The sequence below is a fragment of the Fukomys damarensis genome, unplaced genomic scaffold, assembly GCF_012274545.1.
Source record: "Fukomys damarensis isolate Sample0158 unplaced genomic scaffold, DMR_v1.0_HiC HiC_scaffold_33, whole genome shotgun sequence".
In the NCBI taxonomy this organism is placed as follows: domain Eukaryota; kingdom Metazoa; phylum Chordata; class Mammalia; order Rodentia; family Bathyergidae; genus Fukomys; species Fukomys damarensis.
In genome coordinates, this window is record NW_022900945.1 from 35971127 (window position 1) to 35991271 (window position 20145).

General features: G+C 35.8%; 2 protein-coding genes and 1 pseudogene across 3 annotated transcripts in view; 1 reads left to right on the top strand and 2 right to left on the bottom strand.

Annotated features, from left to right (window-relative positions):
• The window catches only part of Col11a1 (collagen type XI alpha 1 chain), a 531458-nt gene extending 527798 nt beyond the window's left edge, over window positions 1–3660 (bottom strand). The window contains exon 1 of the mRNA XM_033758344.1: window positions 3598–3660. The gene's annotated coding sequence lies outside the window, so the exon portion shown is untranslated. The remainder of the gene's footprint in view (window positions 1–3597) is intronic.
• LOC104872775 lies at window positions 1140–16634 on the bottom strand (annotated as a pseudogene).
• A 197-nt stretch (window positions 16635–16831) lies between these two features.
• Window positions 16832–20145, top strand: part of Rnpc3 (RNA binding region (RNP1, RRM) containing 3) — a 24128-nt gene continuing 20814 nt past the window's right edge. For both annotated transcript variants that reach the window (XM_033758348.1, XM_010639096.3), the window contains exons 1-2: window positions 16832–17043; window positions 18451–18498. In XM_033758348.1, the coding sequence (XP_033614239.1) occupies window positions 16852–17043; window positions 18451–18498 (240 nt within the window). In that variant the 5' untranslated portion in view covers window positions 16832–16851. The remainder of the gene's footprint in view (window positions 17044–18450; window positions 18499–20145) is intronic.

Here is a 20145-nt window from a genome sequence, read left to right on the forward strand (position 1 = left end):
CTACTTTTATTAATATCACATATTTTAGGCAGTATTATCTTACCTTTTTCTTACCAAGGTGTAATGATTCTATTTTAGTCCTTTGTTAAATAGATATTGCACTTACAATGAGCCAGACATTATTTTAACAATTGGGAACAAAGCATAAAAAAGGAAAATATGGCTCACCTCCTTGAGTCCCTGTCTGATGGGTTTAATAAATATGAAGAAAAGGGCTAAAGGTGTAGGGGAAGTGGGAAGGGTAGGGGAAAGAAAATAAAGCAAAGAAAAAATGAGAAAATGAAAAAATGGAAATAAAGTTTTTGTAAATAGGGAAGGAGGAGGAAGTGAAAGGAGGGCAGGAGTATGGGGAAAAAATGAGAGCCAACACCTGTCATGTAAAGGTACAAGATGCCAATGATGAATGTAACTGTACTGCATACCTAAAATGTACCAATAAACTCAATGAGAAAACAAATAAACAAACATGTGCTGACTGACTGGCTGATGACAATGGACCTAACTCGCTTGTTTCCTTCAAGTTTGTATTTCTGCTGTTTTCATGAAAAACCACGTAACAGGTTTATTTTTCAGAAATATTCATAACATTTAATAAAGTAAAAGAAGTCACATATTGATAATTAAATAAATTAGTTTGTAACTCAACAAAGTTCAATGTTACAAAAAAGTAAGTGTAATTCTATCTCTAGGACTGAAGCAAAACTTTTCTTCCTTTTTTAAAAATTATATCCTGCAATTTATTTCACAGAAAAAGAAAACAGTGATTCAACCCCAGGTCTAATCTTTGGACCAAAAGAAACCCCAGAGCAGTGACTCTCACCAAAGTCATTCACAAATCTAACATTCACTGGAGGCAGGAGGCAGTGAGGAGACAGCATCTGCCTGCAATGAAGCTTACTGGGAAAACAGAACATGAATGGGAAGCTACAGAAGTATTAAACAACAGCAAAAATAGGATGATGGACATGAGAGAGGAAAGGAATGGAGGTCTGAACTGAAGGAAAATTAAGGTCCACAGTTCCTGAGGGACTGAATGCACAGAGCTGAAAATATCCCAGAGGTGGGATGCCAATGAAAGGTATATTCTCATGCACAACTGCAGCTCAGAATTTCAGCCCATGCACATCCCACCTCAAGCTTTAAAGAGTTGAGTATAAAGCTCAATCTGCATACTGCTCCCACTCATACTGGGTCATGTCATACAGGGACATGTGTACAGGGACAAGCTTCTGCACAGCTACAGAAACTTGAGACAACTGTCATTCCTGTAACCATAGTGCTCTCCAACAAGGGGGTCTGAGCCTGCACAGGGGCCATGAATCCCTCCCGTAATATGAAGTGGAATCTGCAGTAACAGGGGTAGCTGTGGCAGCAGCAGCTCCTAAGATCAGCAACTGGTATCTACTGTAGAGATCAAGAGAGTTGGAGGTGAAGTGACTGGCCATAGCTGTGCTCTGGACTTGTGGCAAATGGGACAGGTTCTACTCTCTGTAATCATATGCAGAAGCAGCTAAGGCTGCCACTGCCACATAGGACTGGGCATCACAGTAGAGTCTGCAGCAGGCATGAAGCATTCCCTTAGCATTGTTAAAGTACAAGGAATCCCCATAGCTCATGGTGTAAGGCCTACCCACTGCTCATTATATTGCTCAGTCAAGTCTGCCACATGGCCTGAACCAGCCACTGGACACTCTTTGGACCAGTGCCTCTCTTTCCCACACCTGCTCTGCTCTCCCATCCTGGTGCAGTCCTGAGCTGACTGGTGGACTGCATGTGCATTCATTTCCCTCAAAACTGAGTGTTATCAAGGCCTCCAGTGAATCCTCTGTCCACTCCATGTGTACAAAGACATTATCTTTCATGATGTCACATTCAATGACTGGATCATACTCCTCAAGCTTGGCCCAAAGCTCTTGGTTGGTTGGTACAAGTAGGAATGACGTTGTCCATGTGTAATTAGATTAAAATTTTGTTTTTGTTCTTGCTGGCTTCCACACTGATGTTCACCCTGTGCAACTTGCAGTGGTGCAGGTTACAGATGGTATACTCCACTGCTCTCTTGTCTTCTATGTGCATGAAGCCATAGTTCTTAATGTCACATTTCAGCACTTTCCCATACTTCTCGAATAGTGAATCTCTTTCTTTGTGGCCTCCAAGGGCAAGTTTCCAAGGAACAGCTTTACCATCTCAACACAGCCACATGGAAATCAGCAGGGACTCTTCCTCAAATGCCTCAGACAAAATATTAAAATGGCGGCAACTGTAGCAGTGACTCTCTGATAACATCCATATACCTTCCTTAACAGCTGCATGGGCCCCAAACACAAATATTTGCTCCAATTTCTGTATGTGCCATATATGCCAGACTCTTCTCCCAATCTCCTATAAAGCCTCCTGCTTTTTCTTTGTCACTGATGGGCCTTTAGCCCCAGCTGACCTACACCCAGGTCAATAAAGTCTGTGCCTTATTGTCTTCCACTTGCCAGCTTGGGTGGTCTCATTCCTCCACTGTTTGTCACCCAAATCAGAGAAGGCATAGAAGCACCACTGCATGACTCAGGGTGTCCTAGATTCCTTCCTAAGCAGCCTGAAGCCAGTAGAAGCCACAAAAGGCTTCTTCCGTGGGGGCTACCAGTAGGGTGCTGCAGACATGCACTTTGGCACCATGACACCAGAAGAACTGAAACAAAACTTTTCTAAGATAAATTTCCAGGCTCTCTTCCCTTTGGAGTACCTGATAGTAGACCACCTCCCTATTTCAGCAAAATGCCTTGCTACTTCCAAAACATTCATTGTTATTTCAAATCCAGTGCTGAGGAAACCATCTGCTTTGGCTTTTTTTAACAGCCAAAGTCTGAAGTGAGATTTGTTTGGATTAGCTCTCCAGCTCACTCCTGGAATAAGCTCAGAGGCTAGATCACGGCTACTTCAAAGACAAAATTAATGTAATTCTAAAGTAGGGAAGGTTAACCCAATCTACATGTCATGGTTGAGAAACAGTATTGTAGAAAGACAATTATTTTCACTGTACATGGGATAAGATTTATTGCACAATTTTCTCAATAACTTTTTTGAATGTTAGAGACATCTGCAAATTATTTATTTTTTGCTAAGCTTTATTTTGCAGGAAATAAGGTACTAGTTTTCTTAATTGTTGATAATTGTGGCACTGCTGAATAAGTGTTCTGTTCAAAATCATTTACTTAGCAAATATTGACTAAACTACAGCCTTCTATTGGTTAGGTATACTATAAAGATTATCCAGAAGAGTATAAGATACTCTTTTTCATCTTGATATAACTGTTCTTCAACTTTATAAACTAATAAAAATCTAGATAATATTTCCTGAAACTTTTTAAATGTAGTTAAAATTTATAAAATCTTTATAAATATAAGTAGAAAAAACCCGGAAACTCACACTGCCATTTTTTTTCGGGAAGTAGAAATTACTTTAAAAGTAAAATAAAGATCCTACTTTTAAAACAAAAGGTGAAGAGTTGTCTATTAGCATCATTGTAAATGCTTTCTTTACTATGAGAAGAAGTACATTGATGTTGTTTCCTAAAATGAATCTTAGCCAATCATAGTGGTACATACCTATAATCCCAGCACTCAAGAGGCTGAGGCAAGAGGACCACTGAGTTCCAAGGCAGCCTGGAATTGAGAAAACAAAAAAAATGGATCTTAGTTAAATTTGCATTAAGGCAATGTCTCTGAAATTTATTTTTGCCTATTTTATTCCAATAGTTACAAGAAATAGAAAAAGATATTAAATGCAAGGAGGAAAAACAAATTGACCTTTAGCAGACAGATAGACCACAAAAGCAGAAATGGAGATATTAGAGCCCAGCCTGGGCTGTTCAACTGCAATGTCCTCACATGGCATTATTCTACACTATTTCTGCTGGGGTATAACTTGTTGGATTCACTGGTACGTATTTCCTAAAGGCATATACACTCATTAACAGGAGCTAAAGTTTTCCCAAAAAGAATTTACTTTTCAACTGTCAGCCATCTGAACAGAAGGGCTGCTCAGAAGAAAAATAACAATTTAAAGTGAAAACTGAGCATCTAAGAAATGAAACTTCTTCAAAGTATTCCTTTTTTTTTTCTTTTTATTGATTTTATTGGTACAATCTAGGTATACAATACAATTACATTCATCATTGGGATTCTGTACCTTTACATAATAGATCTTGATTCTCATTTTTTCCCCTTGTCCCTGCCCTCCCTTTACCCCCTCTTCCCCTCCCCATTTACAAACACTTTATTTCCATTTTTTCAGTTTCTCATATATTTTTCCTCTCCCTTATTACCTTTCCCCCACCCTTCCCACTTTCTCTACACCTTTAGCCCTTTACTTCCTATTTCACATTATTAATTATCTCATTAGCATCCTGTGTACTATTATAGTTTTTCACACCAAAGAAACTATTTGGTATTTCAGTTAAAGAAATCTCTGTATGAACATTAAAAATAGGGAATCTTAAAATAAAACTAAAAAGGAAAGTAAAAGAGAAAAGGCAATGATGTAACATTAAAATAATCCTTAATTCTGGAGATGAAAATGGTCCCTGAACATATTTAAATTGCTTCTTGCTCTTATAGTCTTATCTTATTCTTTTTTTCATTATTTAGAGAATATTACTTTCTGTAATCAAACCCACAGATATAACCTTACATATTTAGTACGATGTGTTACCCTTGTACACATGGAAAAAAAATAAAAAATAAAAATAAAAATAAATTAACATTTCTAGACCAATATGGTTGTCCATTTCTGTACAATGCCAACTCAATACAGTAAATTGGGATGACTTTTTCCAAAGTTGGCAGCACCATTAAAGTTTCCCAAAATTCAATTTATAAAAAAGACAATGAAAGCAACAACACCATGAGGCCCAACAGAGCAAATCAAATAGGCAAGGCAAGAAATTAAAAGGAGAAGGTGAAAAAGTAAAAAGAGTCAACAAAAGGCCAATAACATGTCAATAATAAGTCAGTACATATCAGTTATAATCAGCAATGTCAATGGCCTCAACTCACCAATCAAGAGAAATAGACTGGCAAAATGGAATAAGAAGCAAAATCTAACAATATGTTGTATACAAGAAACACACCTAGTGCAAAAACAAGCCCATAGACTGAAAGTGAAAAGATAGAAAACAATTCTCCATGTGACAGGAACCCAGAAAAAAACAGGGGTAGCAATCTTATTTGCAGACAAAGTAAATTTCAAACCAAAACTGAATCTAGTATTATTGATGTAGGATGGTACTGTATCAAAGTATTCCTTTTAAAAATTTAAATAAGAACTGACCTCTGTAACCAGAAATTAAACAGAGAAGTGCCTAATGAAGTACCTTTTTAAAACCTAGATTATAAGAATATTTATACATACTTTTGAGTCGTAACTTTTCTAAAAAATATTTTGAAGCCATCTTTTATTTTTACCCAAGTCTTGAATATAGTCTTGTTAAATGCTCAGGTTAGAGGAGGGGGAGAATTTTAAGGAATGAACCCTTATACCTATTTGAAGCACTGGTCACATTCAACTAAAAGTAGAGGATAGGGAAGAAGAATCATGAGGAAACTAATGTGGCACTGGCAATCCACATAAACTTGTAGAACATATAAGCATTTATAGCTAAATCAATGATACTTGAACTGGAGATTGTTTTTTTCAAAATAAGTGTTTAAATTATATTAGGAATTAAGATAATTATTTAAAGAAGCATGAAACCAAGGTAGACCCAATGATATAATACCATGGAAGATACAACTAAATAGATTTATACTGTTAGGAAAAGTTGGAATCCTATAAGCCATATTAATTTTTTAAATTTCTAATTTTTTAAATTGATAACTGATATATAAAAATGTGAAAATCACACATATTTGTGGGGGCTACCAGATGGCACTTTAACATCTGTATATATAGTGTAATGTATAAATCAAGTTAAACATATTCCTCAAACATTTATCATTTATGATGAAAAAATAAAAAATCCTTTTTTTAGCTCTTTAAAATATGCAGTAATTATGGTTATACTACTACGTGGGGAGTAGTAAACCAGAACTTCTTGTTCCTATTACTTGCTGCCCACTGATCAACCTTTCCTGATCTCTCTCACTCCCCTGGAAGCTATTTTATTCTCAGTATCTACAAGATCAAATTCTTTTTAGATTCCACACATAAGATCAGGTGGTACTCTTTATGTGCCAGGCTTTTATTACTATAAAATCTCCAATGATATCTATTCTGTCACAAATGATAAGGTTTTATTATTGTTATGACTGAAGAGCAATTTCATTGGGTATTTATATATTGCATTGCCTTATCCATTCATAATTTGACAGACACATAGGTTGTTTCAATTTCTTGGCTATTATGAACAGTGCTACAATAAGCATGACAATGCAGATGTCATGTCAACATACTGATTTCACTTCCTTTGGATATATTATCCCATATTGGAATATTGCTGGATCTCTCATACAGTAGCTCTGTTTGTAAGGAATCTCTATAAATTTTTTTGAGATTTAATGGAAATGGATTTTAAATTATAATAAAAAGTTCTTCCTCATCTTAATTTACACATACATGTAAATATATAATTAGCATGTTATGCTAAGACATTATGGGACTTTTAAAAAAACCCTCAAAACCCAATACTAATTGGTACTTATAAAATTAATTTCAATTTTTTTAGAATGACCCTTTGTTATCTAATTTGCAGGATACTCAATGCATTATTTTATACTAATAGCTTTTTAAAAATAATTTTGCTAAACAAAGGTGAGGTTGGTCATGAATAAACTCATTGAGCCTAATAATTTGTTTTCCCAAGATAATATATTCAGAATAAAAAAGTAAAATATGCTTCACATCAACAGACTGAAAATTAGAAGAAAAAGGCAAATATTTTTTGCTAGGTAATGGAGAGTGTGTGTGGAGTTATATTAAAGGGTAATTTATGTTTCAGCCACAATCAATATATAATTTGGAATAAACAGGTAAAAAATTTTAAATTAAAAGAATTAAAAAACAAATACATAACAAATTCTTCATATACTTTTTTGTAAAAGGTACTAAAACAGTAACAAGAGGTAAGCAGAAATGCTAAAAAACACTACTGCAAAAAAGTGAGCCAGTCAGGGGGGTATGATACATAATAGAATGAAGAGTATAAAATACAAGCGATGTTCTTTTATGATCATGTCACCTTTCTTTCATCCTACAGGTCTAAAAAGTTAATAAATTACATTTCCCTTTCCTGGAAACCCTCAGTTTACAGGCAGTTACACCAGGGACAATCTGCATTTCCTGGACAAGGCTACCATCTAGTGACAATGGCTGGTAACTACTCAACATGGGAAAATGAATTTTTACATTCAACAAATCTTTATGGTTTCTGTTATGATCTGAGATTTGGAGATACAATTAAGGGAAATTTTTAATATTCTTACTAAAATTCTAATGAGTAATAAAGATATTATTCAAATAATTGGCAATTAAATATTTAAAAACCCAACAACTATATCTTATTATTGACTTCCTGCCGTATTAATTGGTGTAATGTCTATTACAAGCTTATGCAATTTATATAGTTTATATCTGGAATGTTCCCCCAAAGTTCCAAGTATTCAGAGGTGGGGCTTTTGAATCATAAGGGTGCTATAGTCATAAGTGAATTAATCCCCTAATGATGCGTTGTTAGGAGGTGAGACCTGGTTGGAGGTGGGACAATGGGGGCATGACCTACAAAAGTATATACTTATCCCCGGCTCCTCCCTTTTCTCCCTGCTTCCTAGTTGTCATAGGCAGAGCATTTTTCTTCTGCCATACTATTTCTGTCTTACAGACAGAGGAACACAAATTAAAACCTTGAATCAAAGTAAACTTTTCCTAGGCTGGGGATTTAGCTCAGTGGTTCCAGCGCCTGCCTCGTAAGCACAAGGATCTGAGTTTGATTCCCGGTACCAAAATAAACTTTTCCTTTAAGTTTCAAATATTGGGTATTTTATCCAAACAATTAGAAAGCTAGCTAACACAGTGGTAGATACATTATCTTCAACTTACAGATTTTAAAATTGAGGCCGAGAGGCTAAATAACTTCCTTTACATCACACAGCAAGAATGTAAACCCCTTCGCTTGATTTGCAAATCTCTGCTTTTAGCTACTTCTAAATGGAAAGTATGATAAATACAAGCAAGACAAATATATAATTGGAAAACTTTACTTACTCATATTTTCATCTCTGTAAATTCATCAAATATTTATTGAGCATGTACAATGTGCCAGATACTATTTCTGGCCTATGGATAAAGTAGCAAAAATGACAAAGACTCTAACTTCATGGATTTTATTATCATAAACATGCAGAGGCCTGTGTATTAACATATATATTAATATATAATTTTTATAAGTCCAAGAAAAAAACAAGGCAGAATAAGTGATTAGTGATGGGTAGGTGAAAAAATGGACTATTTACAGAGTAGGTATGGAAGTCACCCATGACAATAAAAAAATCTGAATAAAGATGAAATATATGTGAGGCACATGAGTATCTTGAAACAGAATGTTAGGATGGCAAAAACAAAAGCCATTAGGAGGGTTTCTACTTTTTATTTGTAACCCCATTCCTATTGCAGCAAGAAAGACAAAAGAATACTTATAAAGCTGTTAGGGTTTGGATCTGGATGTTCCCCCAAAGCCTCAATCGGGCAGATAGTTGAATCTGGAATGTGTGATGCTGAGATTAAGGACATGTGATTATTAAACCACTACATGTGAGTGAGTGGTTTAGCATGGCCCTAATCCCTGGTAGTATGAATGGGATAGAGGTGGAAAGATGTGGTAAAGTTCTCTTTGTTGCCTTTGCTACCTTGTATGCACCATTGTTGTTTTTCTTCTCTAAAATGACTGACTGCAATCCACCCTGCCTCAGACTAAGCCTCACAAGTGCAAGGACCCGAGTTTGATCGCCAGTACCAAAAAAAAAGAAGAAAAGAAATGCACAAAGAAAGAAAACTGCCTCAAATGAAGATATATAAGTTACCAAAGCAAAGGCCACATTAAGATGCAGATCCAGAAAACTACCACCAAGAAGGTGTCATGTACAGCACATTTCAGTATTTGGAGATTATCACATATTCACAATCTTACAATTAGGTTTATTAATTTGTAATAATAGGGTATTTCACCAAAACAAAGAAAGGAAAAGTCAGTGTTCTTAATGGCTTGTTAACAGGGTAAGGCTTAAATAAAATTTTAAAAAATAGCTCTTTGAAAAGCTAAAAGCAAAACAAGGCTGTGAATTACTTTCCAAGTAAATGGCTTTACTTTCTAAAACAGCTTGGAATTGCTTTCCAAGAGAGCTCAGATTTTCAGTACTAGCTTACAAGTGCCTAATGGCATCAGCTCTAGACTGAGAAGTAGGTTCAGAGTCCTGTTTTCTTGGGAACTATGAAATTAAGATGAATGTGGAAACTTCCTTTTAAAAACACGAGTCTCTGAAGCATTGGCTGGTTAAGAAATTGAGGCTGCTTCTTGTGTCAAAAGGTCCACACTGTTAAGCTCCCCAGGCAAATGGGGATATGTTCCCATCTCACGAAATGGCTTTCAAAAATAAAGTTTCTGATACTTTACAACTTCGGAGAATAGTTTTTTACTGTTGTCACTGAGGTTAACAAAATAAGGTTTCTTTAAAACAGTTTACCACCACTGTGGCTTGTAATATATCTGATTTATTAAAGTGAAATTCTGAAACTTCGGTTTTGCCATGAAGTGGGAACATGCCAGGCTTGGGAATGAATAAGAAAGCAGAGCAATTTACAAAGGTAGGTGAGGGGCAAACTGTCATTTGGTTAGCCTGCTTGTAAACTAGTACTGAAAAATTGAGCTCTCTTGGAAAGCAATTCCATGCTCTTTTAGAAAGTAAAGTCAAGCCATTTACTTGGAAAGTAATTCGGCAAAGTACGGAAGAGGGGAAGACTCATTCTACATAATAGGGCCCTATCCAACAGGTTTATTTGGTACAATTAATGATCCTAAGAGGGTAGGAATAGGAATTAAAGAAGAATCATACGCGGTCATCCAAAAATATATTACTGATATGATTAAACCATTTGGCATTGATTTTTCAGGGCTACCCAAAGGACTGTGTTTTTAGCTGCCATCAACAACCCAGAGATAATTTCCTCATTTCCTAGGAGAATGCTGAAGCAAGAAGAGATGAAGATTATGGAATAGGAAAAGAAGGCTATGGAACCTGCCCAGGTAGAGGTTCCTGGGTCTTAGAGAAGGATACAATCCTAAAAGTGATGTTAATATTTGAAAGTAAGCTAAAGGTTAATTCTAACTAGTTGATTGTTTAAAAATAAAATGAATAGCAAAGCTAAGGGATATGGCAGAAAAGGGAGATCCAATAAAGCATATTTGAAGCTGTAAAGGGCCATTTATGTTTGTATGTATGCATTTATTTATTTTTGGTAGTTCCACTAGGTCCAAATAATTCAATCATTCAGTAAAATAGTTACACATAGATGCTTTTACTGGTGAACCTAAAAGAATTTCATTGAATAAATACTAAGATTTACTTGTCTGAAAGCTTATGACAAAAATGTACCACCACATATATACCATTTTAAGATTTCTTTGGCTATATAAAATTCTTTTCAGTCTGTTATGTGTCCAGATGTTCCCCCAAAGCCTCATGAGGTCATAGGTGGGGCCTCTTTGGAGGGGGCTGAATCAAGAGTGTGTGATGCTGGGAATAAGAGTGTGATTACTAAATCATCCATTGATTGGTTTAGCTCACCCTAATTCTGGTAGCCTAGACACAGTATAAAAGGGGCAGAAAGCAGCTGCCAATGCCTTCTTGCCTGCTTTACTACTTTCTGCCTGCCATGAACTGTTTCTTCTTTGCAATGCTTGTCTGGCATGCCACCCTGCTCTGGAGCGGATTATGGACTGAGACCTCTACAAACTGTGAGCCAAATAAATCTCTCCCCCTTTAACTGTGGGTATCGGGGATTTTGCCTTAGCAAGGAAAGAAAAGTAACTAAGTCGCAGCCTAATAGATGAACACTAATAAACTCTGTGTGTGAGAATTGTCATTCTGCTTACTACTAGGGAGGTTGATTATTTTATATATCAATGGGTCATCCAGAATTCTCTTCTGGAAAATTACCTGCTTATATCCATAAGATGTTTTCCCTAGTGAGTTGTTTTATGATGCTTCAGTGTCTGCCTACAATTTATGAGGAGGTAATTTAGCTTTATTTATCCTATAGAAAGAACTATTTACATGAGAACAATTCATTGCCTGAATCGTTTTCTCTGGATGGTTGTTTCAATATTTTGATTAATTAATAAATATTTAAATGTGTAAGTTTAGAAGTAAATAGCCATCTATATTGCACATTTAAAAAACTGCGTATGAAAACCTCACAAATTTCTCATTTATATAAATGGAGTCAAGGAAATATTTTACACCATGAATATTTTTATCGTGCTATTTCCGTATCTTCTATGAATTACATGCCCAAATAGCTGATATAAATATTTCAATATGAGGCTAATTACTCCTGCAATAGTCAAAAATTCATGCAGATTATACTTGTGTTTACTTGTTTTTTAAAATAAGTATTTTTGTATAGTTATCTATCAAAAAGAAACAGAATATTGATGTTTATTATCTGTGATAATTTTGAATAGAAATCATGATTAATTTTAAATCTTTATTTTTATACATAAAAGATTATATATTTAAAATATTGAGTTAAGTTTATATTCATGAGGAATGTTTTAAAAATTCAACTAAAAAATCCTACTTCTTCCTGTGACCCATAATCCCAATATTTACAATGCAAGGGAGATGAGAAGGGAAGTCTAAATCAAGTTTGTATAGAGACTGAATAAGAAATCTAAGTCATTTCTTTTGAGATAGATTGTTATTGTACAGAAATCTTTAGCCAGGCATCTTAAAATTGTCATACATATCAATGATCATGTTATCCCTAATCGCCAATAGAATGTATTTTACTTTCTTGTAACACTATTTTACATGTTTTAACATTTAGTAACCAACTCTCTTCTCCTTTGTAGTTCTCCAAGCCCTTCCAAAAATAAAGCTTCAGCAGTTTTTTTTAGTTCATGTGAAATGAATGAATTAATGAATAAATACTTGTGAGTAGAAAGAAAGATATAATAGAAATGTCTAAATAGGCACATAACCATATGAAGAAGGCTAAGAATACAAACAAAAAGAATATTTAAGCAAAATAAACTACTCCTTCATGAAAAAGTGCTCAGCAACAGAAAGGGACCTGATAAAGATGATTCTGAACCTAAGAAAACCACTACTTAGCAGAAACCACAACCATAAGACCCAGCAAGAAGCAGTCTGTATATACATCCACAGATTAATGAATAAAGGGTAGTATTCTGCCATAAAGCATAAATAAACTTCAGGCCGGGTGTGGTGGCTCACGCCTGTAATCCCAGCACTGGGCAGGCTGAGGCAGGAAGATCGCTGTGAGTTCAAGACCAGCCTGTGCTACATAGTGAGTTCCAGGTCAGTCTCAACTACATATTGAGACTCTGTCTCAAAAAATAAAAAAAAAAATAAATTAAAAAAAATAAATAAATAAACTTCATTTGTAGGAAAATAGAGGTAACTTGAGACCATAATGTTAACTAAAATAAATCAGATTCACAGCTTAAACTTCATGTCATTTCTCTTGCATTTTGAGAAACTCAAAATATAAATTATGAAGAGAAATAAAAGATAATAGGAAAGAGGGAGATACATCTTTTGCAAAAGGGTAAGTGATCAACATGGAGAGAGGGGGACAGAAGAAAAGGGGAAGGGGTGAAAAAAAAGATGTGTTATGTACATATACCAAGTATTTCTAATGAATGTAATGATTATGTATTACAAATGTACTAATAAAAATGTTTTAAAAGAATCATCAGTGGGTCAATGAAGTAAGAAATTCCCCATTTGCACTAGTTTTCCCTCCTTCTAACCTGCAACAAAGAAAATCAGACAAAAAAGTTTGACTCATACTTTGTGCTAAGGTGTCCTAAATGTCTCAGTCATCTCCCTCAGGTACTATTGAGTATTTAAAAAATTTTAGGGGAATATAGCAATATTTACTATCATATACTACATGAACTACCAGCTAGAGATGTTTCTCAATTTCAATATTAGATCCTGTTAAATCCCCTCTGAGAATATCATATCTTTATAAGACTTTAGCAGTTCCTGTCATAAAGAACAAAGACTTGAGCCTGGTATTGTAGCTCATGCATACAATCCTATCATTTTGGGAGGCTGAGGAAGAAAATTCACAGTTTGAGCCCTACTTGGGAAACTTAGCAAGACCCCATCTCAACATTAAAAAAAATAATAAAATAAAAAGGGTTGGGGATGTATTTCAGTGTGAAAATTCTGGTTCAATTCTTAGTAATGCAAAAAAAGGCAATCAAGCAAACAGAATAAAAAAGGGGGCTTCTCAGAAATCATAGTAGCACAGAAAATGAGATAGCAAGAAGAGTACTTATGAAAAAAAATCTAAGCTAACAGGGGAAATATGGACTAAGTTTGTGAACATCTGGGCTAGAACAAAAGAAGGTAATGAAGAGAGGTTTTTCTAATGAAGGCCATATCTACTTTCACTGAAATAAGAGAACAGGTGAAAGAACATATTTCTTCCTGCAATCTCTAAGTAATACCTGAGAGAAAAGTAAGAGGTGAGAACTTAAGGAACTTTAAAGTTGACACTTCAATATCGAGGATATACTCCTAAGTGAAATAAATAAGTCACACATGTGTAAATACCGAATAGTTTCTCGGGTGTGAAAAACTATTAATACTACATAAGATCCTAATGAGATAATTGACAATGTGAAATAGGAAGAAAAGGGCTAAAGGTGTAGGGAAAGTGGGAAGGGTAGGGGAAAGGTAATAAGGGAAAAGAAGAAAACATGAGAAAATGAAAAAATGGAAATAAAGTGTTTGTAAATGGGGAGGAGAGAAGGGGGTGAAGGGAGGGCAGAGACAAGGGGAAAAAATGAGAACCAAGACCTGTCATGTAAAGGTACAAGATCCCAATAATGAATGTAACTGTACTGTATACCTAAAATTTATCAATAAACTCAATGAGAAAAAAATAAAGTTGACTTTTCAAAGTAACTTGGGCTGTTAGTAATTAAAAGTGGCCAGCAATTTATAACATCTGAGATACTGTCACAAGAAAGATTAAGGATAAATGCAATAAAAGATATTAAGGAAGGGTAAAATAATCCTACCTAATTCAGTTGTGATACTCCAATTACAACAGATAAGGATATTAAATTCTACTTGATGGTTCTTGTAGCAATTCTTAACCACAGGAAGCAGTGGTGAATATAAAAGTGAACCCCTTCATACTTTTGTTCAATTGAAGAGAAATATATACAATAACTGAAAATGTTGAGCATTTTTTTTAAACATAAGGGAAACTGAGGATGCCAAGTGATCTGGATGTGGTATCTTTCATTCCAGTGATCACCAGAGCCCACTTGGCTTGTTAGGAAGTATATTATTCCTCTCTCACAGATCCAATATCAGGGATGTATAAGCAACTATGCTCCCGTACTAGAATCTCCAAATAAGCCTTCAAAGAATGCAGGTAAAAGTCTGTAAAGGATAGTGTTTAAAATAACATGCTTCCTCCAGTTCAGTTTACCTCACTATTCTGTGTCTATTTTATTTTTTCAAAAGCAGGACTCATTTATGTTTTAGCATATCTTTAGCATTAAAATCTAAGAACTGAGAGCAGAAATTGCTTTTCCTCTGTATCTCAATTTCTCAACATTATGCACATATCAATAATGGGTTCCCTTCTTTCTCTCTAATGTATCATTTATTCACTGGCTATATACACTAGGGGTAGGTAGGGGTGTGTGTGTGTGTGTGTGTGTGTGTGTGTGTGTGTGTGTGTATGTGTGTGTATTACCCAGTGTTGACCTTTCCTCAGAATGCCATACTTATAAATTTAACTACTTGAAAAAGGGATGAATATATTAAACTTAATACATCAAACACTCACAACAATCCCTAACCAGCTATGCTATAATCTGTTTTTTGCTCAATGGATGGCATCAACTATAAAAATGGTGTAAAGCTTGGGGCTCAAGCCAAAAACCCAAAATTTAGCCTTGATTATTGCCATCTTCAGACTCTACTTCCAAAAATATCTTAGTTCCAGCTCCTCCTCTTCATATCTATTTTTATCAAACTACTTCAGGCAGTGTTTTTGTCCTTTCTGTTTCACCTGGGCTTCTACAATAACACAACTAACTTGTTTTCCTGCTTCTTTATTTTTCACATTGAAATCCAACAGAAATATTCACACCTAAAATTTAGTCAATCTCCTTCCAACACATGCAACTATTAAAACAATGCCGGTGTCCAATTATTTTTCAGATAATCAAAATCCCTTACAAACATGGAAGAGTCAAATGACCTGTCTCTGGTTGTCCATTTTGCAGTGTTCCTCCCCAACCAATGCTCCATAAGAGCAGAACTTTGAGGTACCGGTCAATGCTACGTTTGTCGTAACTATCCAAATAGTAAATAAATATTACTAAGAGGCACTCTGGTTCACAGAACTGCAACAACTGCATCTCTGTTGTACCTAGACTAACGCATAAATTTTAAATTTCTGACCCTCTTGACCTTATCTTTGCCTCAATATATTCAGAATCTAAGTAAAACAGTGGAACAGAAGATAGCCCTTAAGTCAGAATACCAGGTCTCAAATTCTACGTCTTCCATGTAATAGTTATGTGACTGAATTTCTTTGCACATCGTCAACTGTAAAACAGGAAGAGTGCCTATAACACAAATTCTGCTTGTGTGAGTGCGGTGTGTATGGAATTCTCTTCTACAGGCTGTCACTTCTGTGACATAATTTGGCAGGAATCTATCGAGCTGTTGTCTGCTGATTAAAGGAATAAAAACGACGTCTATTTTTTACTTACACTGAGTTTTCTTCCCTGCAGAGCTGACTAAAGAGAACTGATTTCCCTCCTACTTCCACACACTCAGTAGCATTTTTTTTTCGTAGTTTTATTTATTTGGCACCAGGGATCGAACTCAAGACCCTGAGCTTCCAAGGCATTCGCGGTGCCACTGTGCTAAATCCCCAGCCCTTTAGTATTTAATTTTGAGAAAAGGTCTCGCTGAGTTGCTCAGCCCAAGCTCGAATTTTCGATTCTCCTGCCTCAGCCTTTCAAGAATGCTGGGATTACAGGCGTGTGTCATCACATAAGTCGATCTTTGGGTTTTACCAAGACAACACTGTACGGACCTGCCTCATTTCCACAGCTCCTTCCCACCCGTCAGTCAGGCTTACTCACTTCCGCCAGGGGGGGATTAAGTGCCGGAGAGCGACTACGAGAAGTGAGCACACGCGTGCGCAGTAGTGAGTCCCTGAATCGGGCCTAGTGCCTTTCCTTCACGCGGCTAAGGGTCCTTGTTCCACTTACACAACTTTTGTTTTAATCGTAGTCTCTCCCTGGGCTAACTTTTGTTTTTAATATTTTCGCCAGCTACCTGGAATCTTAATCATCCTGCCGAGGCACCTCATCCTTCAGTCCGTGGAATCCCCGCGAAGGCAACGCCCAGCAAGGGCGGCTTCTCGCGGTGGGACTTTCTCTCGCGGTATTTCCTTGTTCCCAGAATTCGTAGCGCGAGAAGTGCAAATACATTTGAGTCCTTCAGGTCAGCCTAGGGTTCCCGCAGATTATACCCGGCCCCTTCCCGTTCTTTTCCCCTGCTGCGTCTCCAAAGAAGATGGCGGGCCCCGAGCAGGCCCTGCCGCTGTCCAGAGGATGCCCGAACACCACTTCACTTTCCCCGCCCCGCGGGGACCGAACCCTTCTAGTCAGACATCTGCCGGCCGAGCTGAGTGCAGAGGAGAAAGAGGACTTGCTGAAATATTTCGGGGCGCAGTCCGTGCGCGTCCTGTCAGACAAGGGGCGACTGGTAAGGGCGCGCGCCTGCGGGGTCTCCGGGAGGCCCTGGGGAGCCTGGGAGTCAGGGAGGCGATGGGAGGAGGGAAGGGGCGCCCTTGTGCTGGGAGCTACTCGGTCCTTCCTCTTTTACGTCCAATAACCGTGCGTGCAGAGCGAAGCGCTGCCGAAAGAGGCGGAAGGAGAAAGGCAAAGCTGGAGAATGGCAAATAGCTTGTTGGCCTCCCGTTTTAGATCCATCCACCGAAGGAGACGCTTGGATTTGGGAGTATTTCGATTAGTTCCACAGTACCTATGCAAATATGTAACAAAGAATTTTTAAAAATTCTTGGAAGCTTGTTCAAAACATTCACCAAAGAGGGAACAGTAGTAGTCAATAGTTAAGAGTAAACTGAATAGAAAAAAATATGACGTGAATTTTTGGCTAAGAGACTTCTTTTTCTGTTTTATAAACAGCTCCGGACGAAATCCGTTAGGGAACATTTCAATACCATTGAAAAATTTTCGCAGAGAATTTATACTCTATTTTTTTTTATTACGGAAGTGTTTGATGGTTTTCTCGTCATTAAAATATTGTCGGCGATGTTTCTGCAAATGGTGTGTGAAGGATCAAGACTTTAGCTTCGATTACCTTCAGCCTAGGTTGTAAATCGTTAAGCTAACCAAAAGACCACTTCTGGTTTAATTGCCACGTATGCCGATAAATACAAATACAGATATTATTTTTGGTTCATTTTAAGTATACTCAGGTTATCTTGGATCAGATTAGAGGTCATCTTGGATCAGATTAGACAGAATTAAAATTTGGGATATATTTATTCAAACCTTTATCAACATTTACACGAATTTACATGTAATGTGTTGACTCATTTACTTTTTTCTCTTTTTTTTTTGGTTTTAAAACTTTCAAAGATTTAGTTTAAAAATAGACTATTCCTATTGAAATGTATTAGAAAAATAAAGTCCAAATAAATAAAGTCTGAAACATACATAGCTCTGAAGGAATGATTTCTCTATTGACGAACATTTTTTATTTAGTATTGGACTGCATAAAGTTTAAGATATTTTATCATGTTCTACATGTGGGATATTTTATATTTTTGGATGTTTAATAATGATCTTTTGTATATACTGGGACCTTTTAACTTCTGGCCTGTTGAACTTCTTGTACATATAAAATATGTTGTGTTTGCGTTTGTACACCTTTATATGAAAAGGCCACATAGCTTTAGTCTTAATTCTGACACAAGAAAAGGTTCAAAACCACTGAACTGAAATTAATAATTGGTTAAAGTCTCAATTTTCTACCTTTTCCTGTAATTTTATTAATGTGTCAAATTACTCCACTGGTCAGAATTTTTTTTTTTTTTATGAGAAACTGAAATTATATTGGAAGTAATTTGTGTCTTAACTGTTTCAGAAACATACAGCTTTTGCTACTTTCCCCAATGAAAAAGCAGCAATAAAGGTATGACTTTTTCTTTGCTATTAAACCTATCAGGCATTTCTTAATCTCTAATATAAAAATGGCATGTAATATTAAACTGTAATTTTAAGATTTAATCTAATTTTTAATTTAATTTTATCTTATTTGTGGTGCTGGGTATTGACTCCAGAGCTAAATTCCCAGCCATTTTTATTTTATTTATTTATTTTTGCACAGGGTTTTGTTCATTCACTAAGTTGGGCAGGCTGAGCTGAAACTTAGGGTCCTTTTTCCTCAGCTTCTCAGAGTGCAGGGATTATAGGCATAAGCTACCACGCCCAGCTAAAAACCAGTTTGTTTTTAAAGCATTTTTTTCCCAAAGAGATTGTCTTAACAGGCTGCATTCGGCTTTTCATTTGAAAGAGCTTATCCAAAGTTTTGATAGTAGTACATAAGAATAGTAGATTAACTGTAAAATTAAAATCATCTGTAACTAAAAATAAAAAATTATAAAGGATATAAGGTTGATAACTTATGTCCATAATTGTTACAAGGCAAGATACATTAAATGGTATAAACCCAGGGAATAATTTGAAAAGGAGAAAACCTTGAACTAGACATCTAATGACTAGTTGGATTTTTGAAAATAAAACCAAGGGAGATGCATCTTCTGGTTTTAGGGGAAACTAAATAAAGCTTTGAGCCATGGAAAGTTCTAAGTAGGGCAGGAGCTAAAGGTTGAGATGGAAATAGGAATTGAAAGATATAAACAGTCTAAATTTAAGTGGAAGAAGAGGTATTGAATTTTGTTTAGTAAGTGTTTTAAAGGTATTTAATACTTTTGAGCTTAAAAATATGATCAGACCTGTGAAGAATAATTGCTTCACTTTATGTCATTGGCTGAATGTGGAGAAATAGAAGTAGGAAGACCCAAAGGAAAATTGTTTCGGTAGCCAAAGCAAGAATATGTGTCTGAAAAAAGCAGCAAGAAAACAAACACATATAAAGTTGGTAGAATTTGAGTTTGTAGGTCTTGGAATATAGAGGTTGAGAAAGGGGCTAGTTTATTTTTGGATTGAATAGTTTGCATGAAGAATTAGAGTAATAGGATGTTTGTAAAGGTAGGTAATGAATTCATATGGCGTCTGAATTTTGAAGAATCATGGGACTGCTTTTGGAAATATTTAGAAAACATTTTTGACAACTGAGACAAAGTCAAGAATGGAAAATTTCTTCGTGTGAATGGTATGAAGGTCCAAAGGAGGACTGGAAGGAAGCAGTTATGTATGAGAACTATAAAAGAAATTGTCATAGATATCTAAAGCCTGTGATCTCACTTTATCCTGTGATGATGCATATTGAATAATGAATGTAGTTTATTAGTTAAGGACTTTTTGCCATGAACCAATTCAAAATGACCCAAATTCTTATTAATAAGGGAGAAGGGATATACCTACTTTATACCACAGTTTGACCATCCTCAGTCTGAAACATACCAAATCTGAAATTATTGAGTTCTGCATATTTTGCACAAGTTTAAAATTCCATACTTGTCCTTAGTAACAGCTTACAGTTAAAACGGAGGCACAGTGAAAACATTGTATAAAATTACTTTCAGCCTATAGTTGTAAGGCATATATAAACACAAATTTTATGTTTAGACTTAAGTCCCAATCCCAAGATATCTTA